General features: G+C 40.5%; 1 protein-coding gene and 1 non-coding gene across 5 annotated transcripts; both read left to right on the top strand.

Annotated features, from left to right (window-relative positions):
• The first annotated feature begins 1,163 nt into the window (after positions 1-1,163).
• Positions 1,164-21,695, top strand: LOC143516421 (death-associated protein kinase 2). Of its 4 annotated transcripts, none has more exons than XM_077007978.1 (12): positions 1,164-1,479; positions 8,930-9,101; positions 9,534-9,755; positions 10,840-10,978; positions 12,379-12,508; positions 15,613-15,661; positions 16,058-16,084; positions 16,612-16,764; positions 17,643-17,688; positions 17,793-17,882; positions 18,559-18,645; positions 18,911-21,695. In XM_077007978.1, exons 2-12 carry the CDS (start codon positions 9,040-9,042, stop codon positions 18,989-18,991), a joined length of 1,086 nt encoding a protein of 361 aa, XP_076864093.1. In that variant the 5' UTR covers positions 1,164-1,479; positions 8,930-9,039; the 3' UTR covers positions 18,992-21,695. The 4 variants fall into 4 exon arrangements, with proteins under 4 accessions (XP_076864093.1, XP_076864094.1, XP_076864095.1 ...); XM_077007979.1 differs by lacking the exon at positions 1,164-1,479 and adding an exon at positions 1,486-1,715; XM_077007980.1 differs by lacking the exon at positions 1,164-1,479 and adding an exon at positions 1,805-1,824.
• Positions 2,543-2,614, top strand: trnap-ugg (transfer RNA proline (anticodon UGG)). The gene has a single exon. It is a non-coding gene; the product is annotated as a tRNA-Pro (tRNA).
• Positions 21,696-22,153: the final 458 nt, after the last annotated feature.

The following is a 22,153-nucleotide window of genomic DNA, read 5'->3' as shown; positions in this document are numbered from 1 at the left end:
TCCACCTTTTTAATGTTTCTTTTCCTAACCTGAACCAGGTGAACAGCACAGTACAGCTGTTCATTTACCTGTTCATTTACCTGTTCATTTACCTGGCTGTGGCATGTTTGGTGCTACAGCAGAATAGGATTGTGAACAGGCTGGTGGAGGGTGTTTAAATTTAAATGAAAGAGAATTAAAAACTCTTATCTTGAACTTATAGGTCTAGCCCAGGGGTGGGCAAACTTTTTGATTTGCGGGCCACAATGGGTTCTAAAATTTGACAGAGGGGCCGGGTCAGGACTAATAAATAATAATAAATTTAATTTATTACTTTTTATACATTTCGATTGAAGGTGCAAAGTTAATGAAATCAACACTTACTGGGAAAAGATAAATGGAACACTTTCAACATTCAAAACATATTACCTAACGAAATACTCAAGCTCAATAATTTCTAATTGTTTTAAACCTCGCAAAATCATGGACGGATTGTCCTGAGAGACAGACTGCATTAAATATCCTGCCACCAGCAGAAACTAGAAAGGGCTCTTTAAATTGAGAACGATGAACCCCTGCTGTGTGTAAATGCGCAACAGGTCAATGAGTCTGGACTAGAGCGTGTTGCAGGGGAAAGGGTGAAAAGGGGAAATGAAAGAGGTATTAACTATAATTTGGACAAATTCAGCGGGCCGGATTAAAAAGCCTAAAAGTATATGGCCCGCGGGCCGTAGTTTGCCCTCCTCCCCATGTCTGGTCTAGCCTTATAGTACTTGAATGACTTTAGTTTGACCACTAGATGGCACAAAAGTACTGAACATGTGGTCATTGTACTGGGTATTTGTGGAGGAGCACGGCACAGGTCATATTTGGAATTATCCCAGGTTGCCAAAACTTTAGGGCTTGCAAGAGAGATATCTAAAAAAGAAAACAATTGGTAATGTCCAGAAATAAACATTTTATTCATGAAAATTATAAATAATTATCTAAATATAGCATGTTAATATGGTACACGGTTAATGTCTGTGGGTTGTACAAAAAAGTCCCATTAATATGAGTGCACGTACACGTATCTGGACTCCTGAGACCTGTAACTGGACCTGTGTAAAGGCGTGTGTAGCTCTATCTGCTGGGTATTAGAGACCTCGGACTTAGTCTACCAGTTAGTCTGTTTTCAGTCTGTTTGCACCTGGGTTGTTAGGAGTAATTTCATTATTTCATTTAGCTTCTTGCATCCTGTTTTAATGATCATGTGTCTTTTAAATAAACTGTGGTAGGCCATATTTGTTTTGTGCTTTCTGATATCCTGTGTAAGCACGAGTCGTGTTTCTACCGTGACTCTTGTGGCCAGGTGTGGGGGACGTGGTCTACAAACCTGCGTTTCCTGATTTTAGACAACGCGCCTACTGCGAATGTCCAAGACGAAGAGGCTGCGACTAACATTTACCAAACCTACATGAGATCAAAACGGAACACAGAAACCTTTGCCAGACTCCGTAGGTAGGCATTTTTGGTTAATTATCTTTGGAAGTAATTGTAAATGTGGTAGAGTGGTAGAAGAAAGCGGAGGCGGGTGGACGCGTTCATGCCCGGAGCGGTAACGCTGTACGGGCAACAAGATACAGTTGAGACGAGAAAACACGTCTGTCGAAAACACGTCTGTCCTCCCACCGACCACGGGACGAACAGCTGGACTCAAATAAAGGATACGTATTGTTCTTGCGGTACATTGTAAGGTAATCGCCACGTTTTAAGAAATATTTGTAATATTTGGGTTTACAGCAGAAGACAAGTTTGCACATGTTTTCTGAGAGCCCGGTGGAAATCACGTCGAACTGTAACTCGGTGTGTATCTCAGTTATACAGCAGTATCTCGCTTTGATTTACAGTTGCAGCGACTGCATGGTTCAGTCGTGACCTTGTAATACAGTAATAAAAGCCTGACGAACACACACAGGGTTTGTCTTCACCCACCATGGACCTGCTGATCCACGCCTGAAGACACTGGTGTAGCTCACAGTGTCTCTGGTCCACATCTAGACCTGCTTTTGGGACTGGGCTTTTTCATAATGCTGAGATTTCATGTTAGGGTTTATGTTTTCGATTAATAGCAATAAACTAGATATTATTTAATAAAGTAGCAGTAGTTTCTGTGTAATTTTTATACCATAATGTATTTAGGTGTGTGTTTATACCTTACAGTTTGATCATTCGTCATTTCTTTAATGATCTTTGTTTATGAATTTGAGGTTATGTAAAATAAGCAAAAAGGCAGAAAAAGCTAACGTATCATTTTGCCATGGTTATGATCACACTGGCATGTTTACTCTTACATTTTATACTACGTGTCTTTACATGTTCTTATTTTGTTTTCATTACTGTCCTGAAATGGTTTTAAATTGACTCAAGGTGGAACGTCTCAAGTGTTTTACTACAGGTTAGGATTCAGAAAATAGTCCTGTTTATTGTATTAAAAGGTGCTGATATGAACTGCATAGTAAAATATGTAGTTATATTAGAATAGGAACTAGGTTTATGAATGTTAAGAGAGGATTTGTTGCATGGCTCGTTGGTCTAGGGGTATGATTCTCGCTTTGGGTGCGAGAGGTCCCGGGTTCAAATCCCGGACGAGCCCAGATTTTGCCATGAGTAAAAGTTTAATAGCAGCGGTTGATTAACCGCTGAACACATACTAATGATAAAGGCAGAAAGGTTAATCTACATGCTTACTTGAGCTATGATTTGAAGTTCCCAAATTCACCTACAGCTGCACCTAGTAACCTTCCAAAGCTGCATGTCATGTCACATCTTTAAAGAATTTCATTTCCATTAAACACATTTGCAGAAATGGGTAAACTGCCTTAAATACAATTCATGACCTTCATGTATTGATGACCCTGTAGAAAGGACGACCATCTCTTATGTTTCTGTGTTGGTTTTGGCCATTGCTTGTTCCACAGAAGCTACCACACATTGCTGTGATTTTGTGACCCATCCCATCTATTGTCCTTTTGAATCAAACTTTATTCTTCTCACTGCTGAGTATAATCTGTCAAACACTCGCCTGTGCTAGCTAATCTCCCTCATCTTTATTCTGGATCAGCTAGCACTGGCTTTTATGGATGTAGCATTTATAGCTAGTAGCAAACAAAAGTTAACTTGAAAGTCCTTCCTGTTAAGTCAGAAGAATGAACAGCAGTGTTACTGTGATGTCCATGTGAGATGCAGACTCTTCTGCTTTGTGCATTTTTAATTTCTCCTTTTTATGTGTCTGGTAGAGCAGCACCTGATAACTAGAAAAAAATAAGAAATGGAAACTACAGGATGTAGCTTGTGGAATTAGGAAAGGACGGATGTCTTCGAAAAGAAGCAGTTTGTTTACTTCACAAATTCCAGTATCCTTCAGTGAGGAAGCAGAGGTGATTAGTGCTCTTACAGTGATGGACATAAAAGCCTCCAATGCTAAAACTCCCGTGTGGTCAGGTTAACTTCCGTGTTAGTATCTTAGCCTTTTAAGTATCAGTGTTCACTCGATAGTCCTCCTTCCGCTGGGCGCATTAAATATTTTTCTGATATCCCAGTAGATCAGCAAGTTATCAAATAGCCTACCACTCTGACTGCCCTGTCTGTTTTTGGCATCCTGTGTGAGTTGCCAGGTTTTAGGTCATTCAGAGGCTCCAGACTCTTATTTGAGAGTGGCTCCTTGATTTGACCCTCCATGGCCCTTCCTGGTCAGTGGAATGTGTGTTTATCACCATCTGGATCTGCCTTTTCTTTTTTTTTTTTTTTTTTTTTTTTGGCCCACCTCCACCCCCCCATCTTTGGAGGACAACTTTGTTTTTATGTACAGATTTAAATGGCAATTATAACAATTCTGTATAATATACAGTGTAGTGATAACAATATATAGTGATAACAGTATGCAAAGTGATAATTATTGGGGTTAGGTGGACCAAGAAAGGAGGGGGAGAGAAATAATAAAAAGGGAAAAGACAGAGGTAGGAGAAAAAAGGAGAAGGAAAAGAAAAGAAAAAAAAAAATAATAGTAATAATAATTAAAAAAAAAAAAAAAAAAAAAAAAAAAGGATCTGCCTTTTCTAAAGCTATTCTTCTTTGCTAGAGAAGATACCACGCCTGCACCCTTGATCTTTCCTATGACATACAGGGAGGGGAGGAATAGTAGATTCAGCAACATCAACAATGCTCAGTCAAACAGTATGTGTACTGAATTAATATGACAAAACAGTATTTTATTGCAGTGTAAACAGAATTAATCATATACAGGTTTTTGAAGGTTTTGAATAAGCTTCTTGAGAGTTAAGAGTTAAATGCAGAATCAAGAAGTTCAAGTGAAAATAGTAGTTTGGATGTGTTTCTTGATGATATTGCTTCATCACTCTCACAGTCCAAGAGTGAGTAGGTTTAGTGGAATGTCAGCAGTGCTGACCCTGTCATACATGCAGCATGAATGATGGCTGTTGTTGAGCTGTGGTTTATGGTTCAGCTGTTTCTTATTGAATTAACTTTATTGTTTTACTTCTGTGGCTGATTTCCTGGTATGACACTGAAGAGCACCAGTGGGAGGGGAAAGATGGAGACCGCCGGGAAAATTTTTTGAATCAATATGAGTATGCAACAAAGAACTAGGCTGTCTGTTTGTCATCTGTCTGTCTGCAGTGATGGCTAAGTTACCTTGAGAAAGTAATCCGATTACTGATTACTCCTTTTAAAAGTAACTTAGTTACGTTACATATTACTTGATTTTAAAAGTAACTACGTTAGATTACAAGTTACTTTAGTAGTTACATTCAGCAGCAAAATAAATTTTTCCAATACTCACTTTATTGGAAGTGCATTTTTAACAGTAACAATGTATTGAAGCAGGTTCGGTAACCGAGGCAGAAACTGCTTAATCCAAAAATCCCGAGGAGGGAAACTTTATTGATAAAGCAACCCTGGCGAGAAGGGTATTACTGCAGGCTGGAAAACCTCCAAATGGGAGCGGCATAACTCCAAATGGGCGTGGTATAACTCCAAATGGGAGGGACAACTCTCTAGAAGGCAGGGCGGAACTCTGAGAACTTTGAGAAGTTTGGTGGGTTTTCCGGGACATAGGAATGTGTAAACATGCTGTATTAACGAAACCACAGTTATCCTGATGATACAATAAAACTATTGTTCACTTTTATATTGAGTTAATTCAACACATAGCCCTGCTTTACAGATCGCGATGTCCATTTTACTTACTAAACGCGTCTAATAGTTCGTGGGTTATATCCTGGTTTAATCCGCATCGTAATCAGTACTCTGTTTAGATTTCACGTTAACTGTTTACATGTTTAGTTTTCGACTAAACTTTAAATTTAATTCATCATCAAATCCGTCAGGACCGCCGGCGGTGGGGGCCGTCTTCAGCTCGTGATCAATGGGTATGCATCAGAAACCAATAATTTATATCATTTATGGACATTAGTCAACAAACGCATTGTCATCAACTTTTTGTATAACAAGAACATTTTATTGAGAAATGGTTCTTTATGTCACCCTACCTCTTTCTTCATTGTGCAGACTAGAGACGGTTGTGCCACGCAAGGAGGGACCTATTCTGCAAGGCTGTGTAGTCATTCCCTCTGGAATGTTCTCTCCCATCTCTTTTCATAAATGAACATTTATGGTTTGCATTTAATTTGAATGCAAGGTCCCATTAAGTTTTTGGTTTTACACAAGAACGAACAATTACTATGTGCATGTAGGCATTCTGCATTTGCTGTGCATAACACTATTACATTTAAAATCAAACATTTCATAGCATCAAGAAAATAGGTACACCATTTAAATGTATTTATATTTAATAGTATTGTACGGTTCGCTAAAGCAAAAACATAGGACTAAATGCTATCCTGATTTAAGTAACTAACTATAGCACAAAAAAAAAATGAACAACGGATCTAAGAGAAGGCCACGCCCATTTGGAGTTAAGGTCGACCTGTTTGGAGTTTAGTCCCTCCTATTTGGAGCTGATCCAGCCTGCAGGAATACGTACTTGACCCTGGCGCGCGCAGTGCCCCCCCCCCCCCCCCCAGTGTCACTTAAAGGGCGAGACTCGCCGTGAGGAGTAGTAGTCGCTACAGTAGGCTATCTCCTGACATTACGTTTGTGTAGCTGCGCGGTATTATGTGTAAATTTATCTGTAAACGTAATACAAGCGAACTGGGGTGGGTTTCCCGAAACGTTCGTAGCACCAAGTACTTCGTAACCTCGTATGAAATGTACGAGGTTAAGAAGTACTTAGCGCTACGAACGTTTCGGGAAACCCACCCCTGTTCAGTCAGACAACGAAATACCATTACAATTTCAACAGGGTTGCCAACTCTCACGCATTGAGCGTGAGACACACGGATTTGACCGTTTTCACACGCTCTCACGCCACACTTCCGTTATCTCACGCCGAAAAAAAATATCCAGTTTATTCACCTCAGATCCACATATATGATTCAATACGTTACTAGTTCGCTAGCTCTGGCGCCATCCACCGGCGATATAACACTGAATCTGTGTCCATTTTACGTTCGCCGCCCCCCCCCCCCCCCCCCCCCCCCGCGCGCAACAACTCTCGTTCGTTCGCCACCCCCCCCTCAACAAAATACACTCGCCACCGGCTCCAGGTTAAAATCTCACTCCAACCGAACGTCAAAAGTTGGCAACTCTGTTTCAAGCATTTTAAAGTAGGCGACGTTAGTCAAAATTCCAGCACTTTTCAAACGTGGAACACAGTGCAACATTACAATTGGTCAGGTAAATGTTCCTTCCCCTGTTTTTGAGGGGTGTTTCTTTATACTACCACACGTCGTTACGGGAGGACACTGCAAAAAATGACTTGTAAAACGTGCTCGCGCTCTCACAGGGTCGCGCGCAGCGTGCGGAGTCGAGCGCTACGGTCAGACGCAAAAGTAGAACTGAGCCAAGAAGAAAGCAAAAATATATATTTTTACTAGGGAAAATAAAAATAGTAACGCACAGTTATTTGGATAAGTAACTTTAATCTGATTACTGGACTGGAAATAGTAGCGCGTTATATTACTCGTTACCGAAAAAAGTGGTAAGATTAGAGTAACGCGTTACTGACATCACTGTCTGTCTGTCTATGTATCTGTCTTTAGGTGCTGCTTGAATGAATGTGCTTAGAGACCAGTGTAGGATGTATGACAATATATTATAGACACACACAGTTACATGCAGAGGTTTGTCTGTATTTTATATTTTTGTATTTTGCCTTTCTATTCTATTTATCTTTATATTTATACTTCTTTAAGCTTTAAGATTTATGTATCTATCTATCTATCTGTCTGTCTGTCTGTCTGTCTGTACCCTGTGACCAGTTGACTCCACTTGTCAGACTTGGTGATATTAGCTTATGACGATGACTATGTGTAGTTAACTGTGATGCCAAAAAGACTGAATGACAATGATAGAGTGAAGAGTTCTTTATATGACAATATGGTCGCAAGCCCTGATTATGAACTCTTTCGTTAGCGAAAGACCATCAAGCTGATGGTCTTGGAAGGGCACCTACTGGGCCTCGCTGGCTTGTGGGACTCTGGAGGCAGAGCAGACAGGTACCAGAAGACCAAGAAGATCGTAGCTTCGGCTGTTGCAGATGCAAAAACTTGGGTGTGGGAGGAGTTCGGTGAGGCGATAGAAAGTGACTTTCAGTTTGCTCTGAGATTATTCTGGCAAATCCTCAGGCGGCTCAAGCCTTAAGGCTGGTTGTTGTGGGACTGTCCTGGCTGACACATCTTGTCCTGACTGACATGTGGGTTCTGTCCTGGTCGTGGAATAATGAACCAGCTTTTTACCTTTGTGAGAGTCCTAGAGGGTGCATGGGAGTTTGCTCAACAAGTTTTTTTGTGGATCTGGAGAAGGCATTTCACTGTGTCTCTCAGGGATTCCTCGGGCTGCTCCAGGAGTATAGGCTACCGGTGCTATGGGTTGTCTAGTCCCTGTACAAATGCAGCAGGAGCTTGGTTTGCATGGCCGACATTAAGTCAGACTGGTTCTCAGTTGGGGTTAGACTGTGTCAGGGCTGCCCTTTGGCACTGATTCTGTACATAACTTTTATGGACAAAATTTATAAGTGTAGCCAAGTGACAAGAGAAGGGGTTTGGCTTGGTGGCTTCAGGATTTCATGTCTCCTTTTTGCAGATGATGTGATCCTGATGGCATCATCAGGCCAGGACCTCCAGCTCGCTCACACACACACCAGTTTTCTCTTTCACATGCACGCACACACACACACACACACACACACACACACACACACACACACACACACACACACACTTTCTCTTTTCTCTGCTTTTCTTTTCTAGTTCTGTTTTTTTTTAAGTGAACATTTTTCAGTCATTTGAAACTCTTTAGAGAAGTATGCTTGCATGTGAGAAAAGGGTGTGTTATGTAAGCATTGGCCAACACCATGTGTTACATGGGAAATATAGCGTCCAGAGTCTTGATGGTTTCTGGATGGTTTTGCTATTATGCACTGTGTGTTTCAGTCTTTGCTGATGTGGCTTTAGCCCAGCGTTGCTAGATACATAATAAAATGTCTTTGTTTCTTGGTTCAGTTTCTAAGTTCTGACTTGCCAAGACTTGCCAAGACATACATGGTCACATATTTGTTTTAAGTAATATGGAAAATAATTCCATCTCATGGGAACTCAAACATATATACCATTACATGCAGTTTGTCTTCACCGTGTCTTTTAGTGAAGTCATAAATTCTGATATTACAAACGTATCAAAACTCAACCTCAAAATGTGCCGGTTTTGTCCTGTGGGGATACGGAACCATTTCCACATAGCTGGGGAGGTAGAAATGCCTTACTGTGTTTGCCCTGGAGGGATTTTACAGCAACAAAAAGAACAACAACAAGAATGTCTTCCTGTGTTTCAGATCTAGACCAACCACTACAGAATTCATTCAAGGAATGATGCAGTAGCCAAAGGTGAGATTACTGAATCCTGAGGAAAACGAGAGAGAGAGAAGCAGAAAGAAGAGGCAGCATGGCAGATTTTAAGCTGGATAATGTTGAGGATCTGTATGAAATTGGAGAGATTCTAGGAAGGTAAGGATCTTTTCCCATTCCTGCATAAAATGTTACATTTATATTGGAAAATAACTGATTGTGCATATCAGTCATATTTAAAGATGATTACACTGTTTTGTTGTTTTGGAATCACAAGAACAAGGAATTTCAGAAACTTCAGAGACTTCATAGACACCAGACCTATAGACTTATGAGGGGACTTCTAAAATATTTAGCCCATTGACTATTAGGAATTAACAGCCACATATTATGAAATAGGGTCATTCTTGTGATTATTTTTATCCAAACTGTACAGACCCAGCATTCTTCCTTGGAGAAGTGGTCCTTGTTGAAGGGCTCATGTAGATGTTAATTACTTAAAGCGGAAGTGTAGCTAATAATAACCTTTGAGTTGTATTACACTAAGTGTATTTTATGACTTTTCTCCACTTCATGTTGTTTTGTCACCAGTGGTCACTTTGGGCAGGTGCGGGAGGTCCGTGATCGGGTCACCGGCACCTTATGGGCAGGGAAGTTTTTGAAGCTGCAGCGGAGTGTGGGAAGTCGCTTTGGCCTGGAGAGGAAGAGTGTGGAGAAGGAGGTGGAGATACTTCAGACTCTCCAGCACCAAAACATCATGGCCCTCAAAGATGTGTTCGAGAGCAGGGCTGAGGTGGTTCTTATCGTAGAGCTGTAAGTTTGTACATGTGCCAATGTAGAGATGACCAAAACTGTGTGTGTGTGTGTGTGTGTGTGTGTGTGTGTGTGTGTGTGTGTGTGTGTGTGTGTGTGTGTGTGTGTGTGTGTGTGTGTGTGTGTGTGTGAAGTGATTAGATGGAGAGAAACAAAACAGGTTAGGAGTACTTAATTGGGTGTGGTTATTGAGTAGCCGTTCACTGATAAGCATGAGAGGACAAGAGGAACTTTGAAGGGGCAAAGTGAAACCACAACACCACCTGGTACTTGATCAAAGCACAGTGTCCCTAGCATTAGAGGTTTAATAAGTAGGACGCATGCAGCCTGACGTTGACATATGGTCCTACTCACTTAGCCCTAAATAACACACCTATTTCTCACATACAAACATACTTCTTGAATGACCACAGGAAGCCTAACAGCTGTGGTATGTGGCGAGCAGTCTTCTTTTAAACCAGTAAGTTAGAAATGTTCCTGAACGTTTCTACCCATTTCTGTCATGTTCATATATAATAATATTAATAGCAACACAGAACCGGTTCAGACTTACCTGGGGCCCTAAGCAGAAGTTTGATAAGGGGCCCTCTTACCTGAACTCCATGAACATTCTCCACCACGGTTCACCCTCCTTTTTCGCCTAAGAATAAACATCTGTTATGCCCACCAACCAAAAAGCAAAAAATGTTGGTTGGGGTTGGTATGTATGTGTCGTTTGGCCAGGGGGGGGGGGGTTGGGGGTGTTGGTTGGTATGTATGGCATCAGGAAATCATGAAGTTTCGGTGTGTAGTGTGTGGCAACACTACAAATGCTCACAAACAAAGCACATGTTAATTAAAATACATTAGTATACAAATGTAAACTGAATTTAATTTGAATATGCTAATCAAATGTAATTACAATATACTTTGTGGGCTGCTTTTAAGCAATTATTAACTGAAATGGTTCCTTTTGCAGTCTGCAGATAACTATACACAATAATAAATAAAACACATATAAAAAAGTACATGAGCACACTACTTGTGTACTTCATTAGGGTTTCATGTCTGTGATCCACTACCTTTTCTGTGTCTGTACATGTAGCATTAGGGGCGGTGAACTGTTTGACTTCATTGCTGAGAAGGAGAATCTAACTGAGACGGAGGCCATTGAGTTCCTGAAGCAGATTCTACAGGGTGTGCAGTATATGCACAGCAAACAAATCGGCCACTTTGACTTAAAGGTACGTTCAGATGAAGGTAACGCTGAAAAGATTTAGCAGGTAAACCTGTGATGGGGTGACAGAAGAGAGAGGCACAGAGAGACTAAACTTGGCTGTAGGGAAGAGTTGCAGCAGAATATGTCACAACTCACTCTGGTAGATGCAAGGAATGCACAGCAGACTTGCGGGACCTGCAGAAATGCCCTCAAGACCTTGTTGATGAATGCCTGGAACACAGAGGGAGCCGTGGCGAGGTCATTTGGCCGACTTTCACTCTTCCCCTTCGCGGATGTGGATGAGGTTATAGGTGCTGCATAGATCTAGTTTGTACTGCACCTCCTTCTCCTGCTCTAGTGCGGCCAGTGGGTAGGGGTACTTCACCAAGAGGGAACCGAGTCCTTCGTAGTCCATTTATGGCATTTTTTTTACAAAGAAGACACTAGCTGAGGCTGGCGAGGTGGAGGGGCGGATGTAACCCTGAGCTAGGGCCTCTTTGATGTATTGCTCCATTACCTGCTCCTCCTTCTGTGAAAACGGGAAGACTCCACACCTGGGTGGCACTGTCCCCTCACAGAGGTTGACAGCACAGTCCCAAGGTCTGTGTGGTGGCAACTGTGTGGCTGAATACTACACTGAGGTCACTGTACTCTGGTGCGATCTCACACCTTTTTCCAGGGTGAAGAGAAAAAAAAAGTGACTTCTGTAAGGGCAGGGGCTGGTGGTGGTGCCACACCCCGCTCGGGTGGTTAACTGCTGCACGCTGCTGGCCAGGCTGCCCATGACGGCTCTTAACTCGCCCAGCTCAAGGGCAGTGTACTGGGCAGCCAGGACTTCTGCCACGGTGGCAAACGTACTACTGTCTGTCGACTGTGCATTGTGACGGGGTGACAAAAGCAGCAGACGTGGTATACCGTGCCGTGGTTTCTTCAATATACGGTGGGAGTGAACGGGAGGTGGAGTGAAGTGGAGTGGGCGGCTCCCCTATGGTGTTGGCCCCACCTACTGTGACTAAACCAACTCAACGGTGAATGGTTCTTTTGAGAATTGACTGGTTAACTGAGTTAATGAAATAATTAATTAATGAAATAACCTGAATTCATTAATTTATTTGCATATTCTCTCCATGGCTCATTATTACATATGTGTGCCAACCTGTTTACTACAGATCTTATCCAGGTTGCAAATTTTAAATGCCATCATGACTGAATAATCTCTATACACAGATTAGATTATTAGATACGCATATTATTAGATTAGTAGACACAGGTATTCCTTTAGATTAGTAGCCAAGGTGAAGCAGACATCTTTTTTCAGCTTTATTCACAGACGAACTGTTGGCTATCAGCAAATAGACATGGACTGCAATAAATGACACTGTACTGACCAGTGAAAATTAAAATGGTCTCACCCTCTTTCCTCAGCCTGAGAACATCATGTTGTCAGTGAAGCATGCTCCCAATCCAGACATCAAGATCATTGACTTTGGTATGGCCCATCGTTTTTCACAAGGAGAGGAGTACAAGAGCATGGGAGGAACCCCTCAGTATATCGGTGAGTGGTACAGTCTGGTGGTCAAAATGTTACTTGTGCTTGAGTACATCATCTATAGAACTTTGCATGTGTGCGTGCATCTGATTTTCTCAGCTTTCAGCACATAACAGGAGTTCCAGGTCTGGTAGTCTCCATGGAGCAGAGATGGGGACTCGAGTTTGGGACTCGGACTCGAGTCGCACTTAAGTCGCATATACAGTGACTTCAGACTCGACTTTGACTTGCATTCAAAAGACTTGCGACTCGACTTGGACTCGTGATTTGAGACTCGTGAACAATCTTTTATTTGTAATGTTCTTTTGTGTTTCATTTGACAACCTTTTCTCCGCCTGTGTGTATGCTTTTTACTTCCCGCTGACGTAACATTTTCGTCATTTTTTTCAACGGTTGCGACGCGTCAAGTATTTCGCAAGTGACCGTTGCGTGCGACTCCGCACACTAGGGGTGGGCGATACTCAGAATTTTGGTATCGATACGATACCGATACGATACTTCCAAACCGTTGGGGGGGGTTGGGGGGAAGTCATATTCCATTGTAATTAATGGAGAGGGAAATCGGCTTGTTGTGATTGATATCAGAAAGTGTTGGTGTACGTCACCTGATGGCATGTGTTTGGACTGTGGTAAGAAATGGGACAGCGCGATCCATCGCTATATAGCTGTTTTAATAAATACATAAGAAAATTTCAAGTACTAAATCTAATTAATTCAATTCATATTAGGATTGCGGACGGGGGCGACAGAAATGTGTATGTGGCGGACAGGTGCGGGATTAAAACAAGCAATTTTTTGGCCGGTGCGGGCGGGAGCGGGACTAAAACAAGCAGGTGCGGGCGGGAGCGGGATTAAAACAAGCGATTTTTTGGCGGGAGCGGGATTAAAACAAGCGGGAGAGGGCGGGAGCGGGATTTAAAAAGCAGTCCCGCGCAGACCTCTAAACTGCAGCAAAAGAATCAATATTTTCGCTGTGGTATCGATCCGATTCCGATCCTCACCTTTGTATCGATACTATCGATATAAATATCGATCCGCCCACCCCTACCGCACACCTCAAACCTGGCGCAAAACATCGCGATCGTGGCGGCGCTGGTGAGGATGCTCGCTTCTGTTCCACCATTCATAATAAGTTTTGGGTACAAAACAAGTACAAGTAGCAAATAGAAGAGCAGCAAACTGCAGCGTGTGTGGCATAAAAATACAGGACGCTGGTTCCACCACATCTAATTTTATTCGCCACATGAAAACCCACCCGGAAAGGTTAGTCACTGCCTGAAAGGTTATTAGCAGTATTGCAATATTGGTATTGACTTGCTACTAGTGCAGCAGTAGAGAGGGTGTTCAGTCATGGAGGCCTCATAATGCGCCCTCACCGAGCCAGGCTAAGTGTAAGTACCCTGTCAATCCTGATCTTTTAAAAATGTAATGCGTTAGTTGCATAAACAGTTTCCTTGTATTGGAAACTGAAAGACACCTTGAAGTTCAAATAGATTGTATTTGATCCAGTTCATTAGGAGACAAATAATTGTTGCTGCAGGGCTTTTTATGTCAGAATCATTATTATTGTAAAATTTGAATTCTGTTTTTAATTTTTATTTTATAATCAATAATTTGGTTGCTATTTTCTTTATATGCAGACCTTTCATATATATATATAGTTAAAATGTGATTTTTTTAATTTCACAGCCCTCCTTTATCTTTTAGAACAAAATATAGCAGATGTTCTACTGAAAGAAGAGAATATTGTATCCAGAAAAATGTCAGTTTTGTAAGAAAAATACTTTTTGGAGAAAAATACGGATACAAAATTTATCTGGAAAACATTTGTGTGTGCGTGCGCACTTTTAAAAATTGTATTTCTTCATTAACTAGTTTAAGCTATTATACATCGGAAGTGTCATAAAAGACCATTACAACTATACAGTGATTTGCGACTACAGTGTCACTCAAATATTTGGGACTTGACTTGGACTTGAGAACAAAGACTTGAGACTTGATTTGGACTTGAGATCAAAGACTTGAGACTTGACTTGGACTTGAGATCAAAGACTTGAGACTTGACTTGGACTTGCAAAAAATGACTTGTGAGCATCTCTGCCATGGAGACATTTGAAAGTTCAGTAAGTGACATGACAGTTTTGGTCAGAGTAACAGATGAGTGGACAGAAACAGAAATTGTCGTTGTTTCATCACTAGTACTGATGTAAAGTAGCACCGCATGTCTCTGCTCATGCTGTTGGCAGACAAGGGTACATGCACATCTTCTGACTCTGGCAGTAGGAGACATTGTTCACCCTCGACTGGACTTCACACACTCACAAACACAGAAACACACATACTTAAACACCCACAAACAGTTTTGGTGACTACATGACTACATGAGCCCATAAGTACAGTAAAATTCATCTGGCGAGTGAGAGTCTTAGGCCGATGTTAGAATCATGTCAGTACACAAGCTGAAGGTTAATTGAGGGTGAAGTGATTTCAAACAACGTTAAGTCAACTGGTAAAGTACAAAGGTATAATATTGGCATGATAAGGTTGCTATTGAAGCTGAGTTTTGTGTCCCTTTAAGTGATTGTGACCGTCTGACCATTGTTTGAACTTGCATAGAACATTCTGATGTGAAGAGAATGGGATATTTATGCAAGGCTTGGTTGTATATGTAAATGTAAATGTTATATGTACATACTGTATGTTTGTTTATGTAAGGTTATATTTGATGTATATGGTTTTTAAGTCATTATGTCATCTAGTTGGGAAGCTGATTCCGTGATACTGGTATGTCTCATAAATCAGAGGTTGCTGCAGGAAATATGGTTACGCAAACAGAAAAATGTTGGGAACTGAACTGGTTCATAATTAGTATCAAAATCTGGACTTGTGAAAACATTTTGACTTGTAATGTCTGACTTGTAATAACACACTCACGTATTTATGACTGTTCTTGGTAGACGTGCCGGCATTGTGACTTTTGTCTTTATTTCTGTATATCATTGTGTTTGTCCTTCTCATCCTTTCTTCCTCTTTTCATCTCTCTGTCTCTCTCTCATCTCTTTGTCTGCCTCTCCTTCCTTCTCTGTATCTCTCTCTCCTCTGTCTCTTAGCTCCTGAGATTATCAATTATGAACCCCTCAGCACAGCTGCAGATATGTGGTGAGTATCTGTAACATCACACACACACACACACACACTAACAAACCATGTATTCTAACCACCTCAATACGCAGCATTGCAAAATGCGAGAGTTGCTCTTGTTCAGACCTCACTATAAAACCATGCATGTATTTGTAATATAAACCGGTGCATGTATGTGTAATATAAGGGCAGCTCTGGTACTTAACACTAAATGCAGCATCTTTATGCTTAATGCTAATTCTCAGTTTATTATGGTCTCATATTCTCAGAAACCACAAGGCCTGACAACCAGTTATCTGAATGACTATATTGGACTTACTTCCTTAGTGCTTTAGCTGTATTATTACCCGGCCTGTTCCGCTTCAGACCCATGAGAAGTGAACTTATGTTCCTCCTGTGTGTTTCTCTTCTCAGGAGTATCGGCGTCATCACCTACATTTTGTAAGTGGTCGTTACACCCTGTGCAAACGAGCTAAAGGTTCAACACTGCCCCTCTCTGTGTCAAGATATCCACTGACAGAAATGCTGTTCGCTACTTGTGATCACATGATCTGAAGAAGGGGACATGGGGAAATGTTTTTATTTTATTTTTTTTACAAGACATGTAGTTAATAGTGTTGAGTCAAACATCTCTGAACGAGAAATGTACTTTGGTTCATATACTTCATATTCAGAAATATTATGAAAGGTTTACAGAAGTGTGTATATTGTTCTGTGGACATAGAATTGTCTGAGTAGGTCTGTAGTGTTAGAAGTACAGCAAATCATTTAATTCTCCAGATGAACCTGTTTTCTTCACTGAAAATAAAACACGGACAGATAATATTATGCTAATGAGACTAATCCTTATCATTATACTAATGAGACTAATCATTATCATTATGCTAAGGAGACTGTGCTAACCATATTGTTGTCTTTCATGTGTCATTGGCTTTAGCATTTTTGGGTGTATTGCTTTAACCTGTCAGGCTCAGTGGCCTGTCCCCATTTCAAGGAGAGACAGATGAGGAGACACTGAAGAACATTGTGGCGATGAGCTATGTGTTTGAGCCTCACTATTTCAACCAGACGACCTCAATGGCCAAAGACTTTATCCAGAAACTACTTGTCAAAGATCAGAGGTAACTGATGTGATGTCACGTACTTACAGTAAAGTGTCAAAGAAGCCCATTAATGTGCATGGTCTTTGGAAACGTGTCGGAGAGTGTTAAGAGTTTGACCTTAGTGGCTCACCACTACTTCAAGTGGCTGATGGGAATAGGAAATGAGCTGCAACCATGACTACCGTGGTGCTACTCCCTTCCATAAACAGACTATAAGTATGTTGTTAATCATTTACAAGACTCAGCGAGTGTGTTGTTATTGTTGTCAGGTGTGTTTTGCATGACTTAATTTTGAGCTGTTTTATCAGACATTTAATTTGTGCATTGCACTAAACAAACTTTAAGTTTATTTTCAGTAAATGTGTTGTATTGAACAGCACTTACTTAGAATCATGTATGTGATTCAGCAAACATGTAGTAAACTCACTGTGCACATTTTATCATCTGTGATACTGGGAGAGTTGTCAGTAGAGAGTTAGATCATTAGAGGGGGCTGTAATAAAACCTTCTGGGCCTCCTAAATACTCATGTAGTCCATGCTCAGATGGCGCTCTCCAGACTCTAAACATGTACTTAATTAATTGCGTAAATAATTGTATTTTTGTACCAATTACATGATCAAGCCTTATATACATAACATCTAGTTTATGAGTCTGCAGCTATTGTTTGGTACAGTGGAGATGTGTATGTATATGTATGATATAAATATAAATTGTATTACTATAACTACACGTTTGCTGCTGTATGGTGGTTCTGGACCCTACATGAAACTGTAATATACACTATTGAAAACAACCATGTGTATGACTGCATCTGTGTTAATGATTCATTTTACCAGTTAGTCCCTCCTGTTTATCTAATTGTTTGTGTGTTTGTCTGTGTGGTTGCACATGGAGCGAGAGGATGACTGCGGAAGACTGCCTAATTCATCCTTGGATCAAGGTCAGAAGAGCAGCTGAACCCTTTTCTTCACTCTAACAATCAGAGAATGGTTTTACCTGCTGCTGTTCGTTTAGGAAGTGTTCTAATTTCACTACTTCTTTTAGCCCCTGACCAGGACTCAGCTGGCCAAGAGGAATCGCTGTTCCATCAACATGAAGTCCTTCAAGAGGTTTAATGCCAGGAGGAAGTGGAAGGTGGGTCATTGTTCTTGGCCCTGGATCCCAGTGTGTTTGATGCTGCCGTGATCGCCTGGATAAACACAACCTGGGAAACCTCGGTCCATGTGGGCTTGCGCCTTTCTACTGTTGACTTCTTATCACTCCTAATACTCTTAACCACTTTGCGTGATTTGTTTTATTGTTTACCGTTTTTACTTCATCCCTGTGTATGATGTATGGGTCTCCTGTTTTTGTGGGGAAGAACAAGGAGTTGTAAAACCTTCCTTCCTTTACCCTCTCTACACATCTCTTTTCTGAACACTAGTGCATCTCAGACAGAGGCTTAGGCTTGTGTGCGTTTGTGTCTATGGGTCAGAAACTCTATTTCTGCAGAGATGACTCATGTTGTACGGCAACTGTAAAGTGGGCAGCAGAGACACCTGCTGTTCAAACAGGACTACAGCGTTAATGCAGCTGTATGCTTGCCTTGATGAGGCACCAGTGCCTCCTTTAGCATTAAGGTTCCTGTGTGAATACTGAGCTGTTCACTAAGCACAGGCAATTTTCACACAGTATATGTAGATTCTCTGTGTTTATGGTTCATGTACTGTGATTCCCTCTTTACTGATTTTTGTTTACTACCTGTGTTAACTGTGCATGTGGTTTGGGTTTGGTTTCACACCTGTAATGAAGACTTTTTTTTTTTTTTTAGATGTCCTATAATATGGTGTCAGCTTGTAATAGACTGTGTAAACTCAAGTTGGTGTGTAAGACCAGGGCTGTGGACAAACAAGATCTGGTAAGCTGGGTGGGAAAAAATGGCTCTAAAGAAGCCTTCAGTTTAACCACTTCAGTTTTATTCTGAGATATAATTTAACCACTGTTTCATTCTGAGATATCATTTAACCACTGTTTTATTCTGACATATCATTTAACCACGGTTTTATACTGAGATATGATCTCTCTCTCTCTCTCTCTCTCTCTCTCTCTCTCTCTCTCTCTCTCTCTCTCTCTCTCTCTCTCTCTCTCTCTCTCTTTTGCTTTCATCTTCCTTCACTGATTAGAGAGAATGTGAGAGTGACCAGGAGGACACTGAAACCAAACCCTCCTCACTGTTGCGTCGCCGACTCAGCAGCAGTTCCTAGACAATCCACGAGGGGGAGACACAACACTAAATCCCTCCTGCAGCACTGAACGTGACCATTAAGGTTCACCTAGACTATGACCTGTAGGGGGAGACAGAGGCCATGTTCACCGCTGCTCAGAGCAAATGAAACGCCCATCTATTAGGCCTCAAGCCCCAAAGTGTGTCATTTACTGGACATCTATTTGTGTCAGAAGATGTCACTTCTGCAAAACAGGATGGAGCTATGACATTGTCACAGTATTCTCCAAAGTGATATGCACATTTATTCACAAGTTTATTCTGCTACCTCTGAGAGATGTTACGTTATGGTCCTTCAGCTTGAAGTGCTAGAGGCATGGGGATGACATCAGCTTTCATGGATGTACCTGTCAACAAGGTTAAAATATGCCTAATGTAATTCCTCAAGAACTCAGAAACTCCAGAAAAACCTAGAGGGGTTTTCTTGTGCTCAAACTGGGATCCTCCAAGGAATTTTAGGAACTTCTGCAATTTCTTGAGTAAGTTCCTTGAGACCTCAAGGAATGAAAAGATTCTTCAGTTATGTGCCTCAGATTCTTGACATCTCAACCCACTGCTGATAGAACACCTAACCCAGCCCAGGAGAAGAAGGCCTCGATAAACCAATCTAATGACGTTGACTTGATTCATAAATTGACGTGACAGGCTGGACTATAGCCAAAAGCACATTTTTTGTAGGATTTGGCTTAAAGCCAGACTGAAAGAACATATTGAAGAATGTCCCGTGTACTTATGGATTCTAATATGTTCTTGGTGACTATTATGGTAGTGTGTTTATGTCGTTAGATGTGACTCCTAATTTTGGTAATTAGACTGCCATCAGAACTGCCACCAGAGGTTGAATCATATTGAACCACTCTATTGATCAACATAGAAAATGGGAGATGAATGAACTTCACATTTTTTATATTTTACCTCAGTCCAATCATGGACATGGCTTTTCAGTGAGAGAGAGCTCCAACACCAGACATAGTGCACCACAATCACTGTTCACCAAGTACCAACATGCATGAAACATCACCAAAAACGTCTCTAGTAACATCATTCTGAATTGTGAAATGCTGACCTTTGTCATTTCATATTTAAAAATCAATATTGACAGGGCAAATATTACAATACTTTTCACAGCTGTTATAGCAACTGTATAACCATGTTATTTCTGCTATATACCAAGGTTTAAGTGAGACACTGTGGGCAACTTAGAAGGCACTAAAGCACAAAAAAAGATTTTAAGGTCATAAATTGTTTTATGCAGTTGACAGTGAATTTAAAATTTAAGATAATTGCAAATGCATATTTCCTGAAGTGTCTTAGCCATCTTCTGATACTTAGTCATATTAAAAGGTCTTCCATTTTGAAAGGTATTCAACACATTGTATATTAATCACCATCTCTGTTGAAAAAAAAAATGCTATTTTTGTAGTTATTTAGCTTATTTTAATATCACAACATTTTAGATTTATTTAACATATGAAAATTATAATAGTTTCTAGTTGTCGCATGTCTACCATGAAAGAATAACTAAGTACAGTAAAATGAATAATTGTCCAGCAATATTAATATTCCTAGCTCTAAATTTGTAGAACATACTACTAATATACAAATCTCTTATATGGTTGTAATTCATATTTTTATGTTTGTTTGATTTGTAATGGTGCATAACAGATTGACTAGTATTGTCATTTGAGGAACTTGTAACGTCTTTGGGTAAGAGAGTGTGTGTGTTATCTTTTTTTTATTAGGGTTCACACACAGTGTGGGAACCCCATTGTAATTTTTAGGATTTTTTTTTACATAAAACACATCATGTAGCCTACATGCCTAGAAACACCCAACTTGGCAAAAAGATGCAGTGTGCTTCAAGGACCAGACTTAAGTACAGCGACCCACATTGACCTTTGGATGGCGCTATAGAACACCAATAGACACACAATTCCAGTTCCTATGCATACCTTGATTAAATGCAATAGAACTCCTAATATACAACTGTTAAGCTCCACCCACTTAGATACCAAAACCTACTTTTCACACTAGTCTTAGGTGTTTCTTCTGATCACAACAATTTTGGTGCCAAACTATTCACAAAAATTTCATTATCAATAATTATTAAAAACATTGCAACATTTGCATAGTGTCTAGCTGTCACATGCCAATCAATAGTTCTGAGGCGGGGCCTAATTTACTTCAAAAGCTATATCTCAGCAATGCTTTCATCAATTTTCATGAAACTTGATAGGCTCATAGACCATATGACTTTGAGGTCAAAGGTTAAAACTGGCCAAGGTTGCCCAATAGGGGGCGCTATGACATGAAAAAACCATTGGTCACAACAAGCAAAAACTTTATAACGAGCATGATGCGGCCAAGTGATATCAGGACACTTAGTGGTCATGTCATCCCTCCAAAAACATCAGCCAATTAATTATTTTTGCCCATTTGACAACCTTACCATTTGCCAATTGGCATGAAAAGCTGAATACTACACATATGCCACAACTTTGTGTGACTGTGTACAGTTTTGAATCATTTGTCCACTAGGCATAACTTCCCCATATTTTCACTTAGGAACATACAACTTCTTTTGATTCCTTTCAGTACACTCGACAACTTTCCCACTACAAGTCCTATTTAAAAAATGCATTGTTTTGTCATATGCATCAATAAAAACAGCTCTTTTCCAACTAGTCCTAGGAATTTGATCCAATGATGGAATAATTGGTATAGGCATAATCTACAGGCTCTGTAGCTAAATAATTATCAAAAAAAATATATTGGATTTTCACCCTGGGCCATTTTTCATTATATCATTGTGGCCATGCCATATATCAGCTATATTGCTATAACTCATGAAACATTTGAAAGACTTTTATAGATTGATGTTCTTGTAAGGTATGCCAAGTTTGGTTCAAATTGGCTTGTTGGGGGCACTGCAGTAGCTAAAAACCACTAAAATCATAAAAACATGTGCTTCAATCCTGTAATTTGTAATTACATATCATAACAAAAAGTACACTGCCTGACCAGAAATGAACATTTTAATTCACTAAAATGTCTAATTATTATTTCATCAATGTAATATCAGTGTGGTAGTACTTGGGCTTCATCTGTTGGCCAAATACTGGAACTGACTGAAAAGTTTTGC

The sequence above is a fragment of the Brachyhypopomus gauderio genome, chromosome 6 (genome assembly GCF_052324685.1).
Source record: "Brachyhypopomus gauderio isolate BG-103 chromosome 6, BGAUD_0.2, whole genome shotgun sequence".
Classification (NCBI taxonomy): domain Eukaryota; kingdom Metazoa; phylum Chordata; class Actinopteri; order Gymnotiformes; family Hypopomidae; genus Brachyhypopomus; species Brachyhypopomus gauderio.
This window is presented reverse-complemented; position numbering and strand designations above follow the sequence as displayed.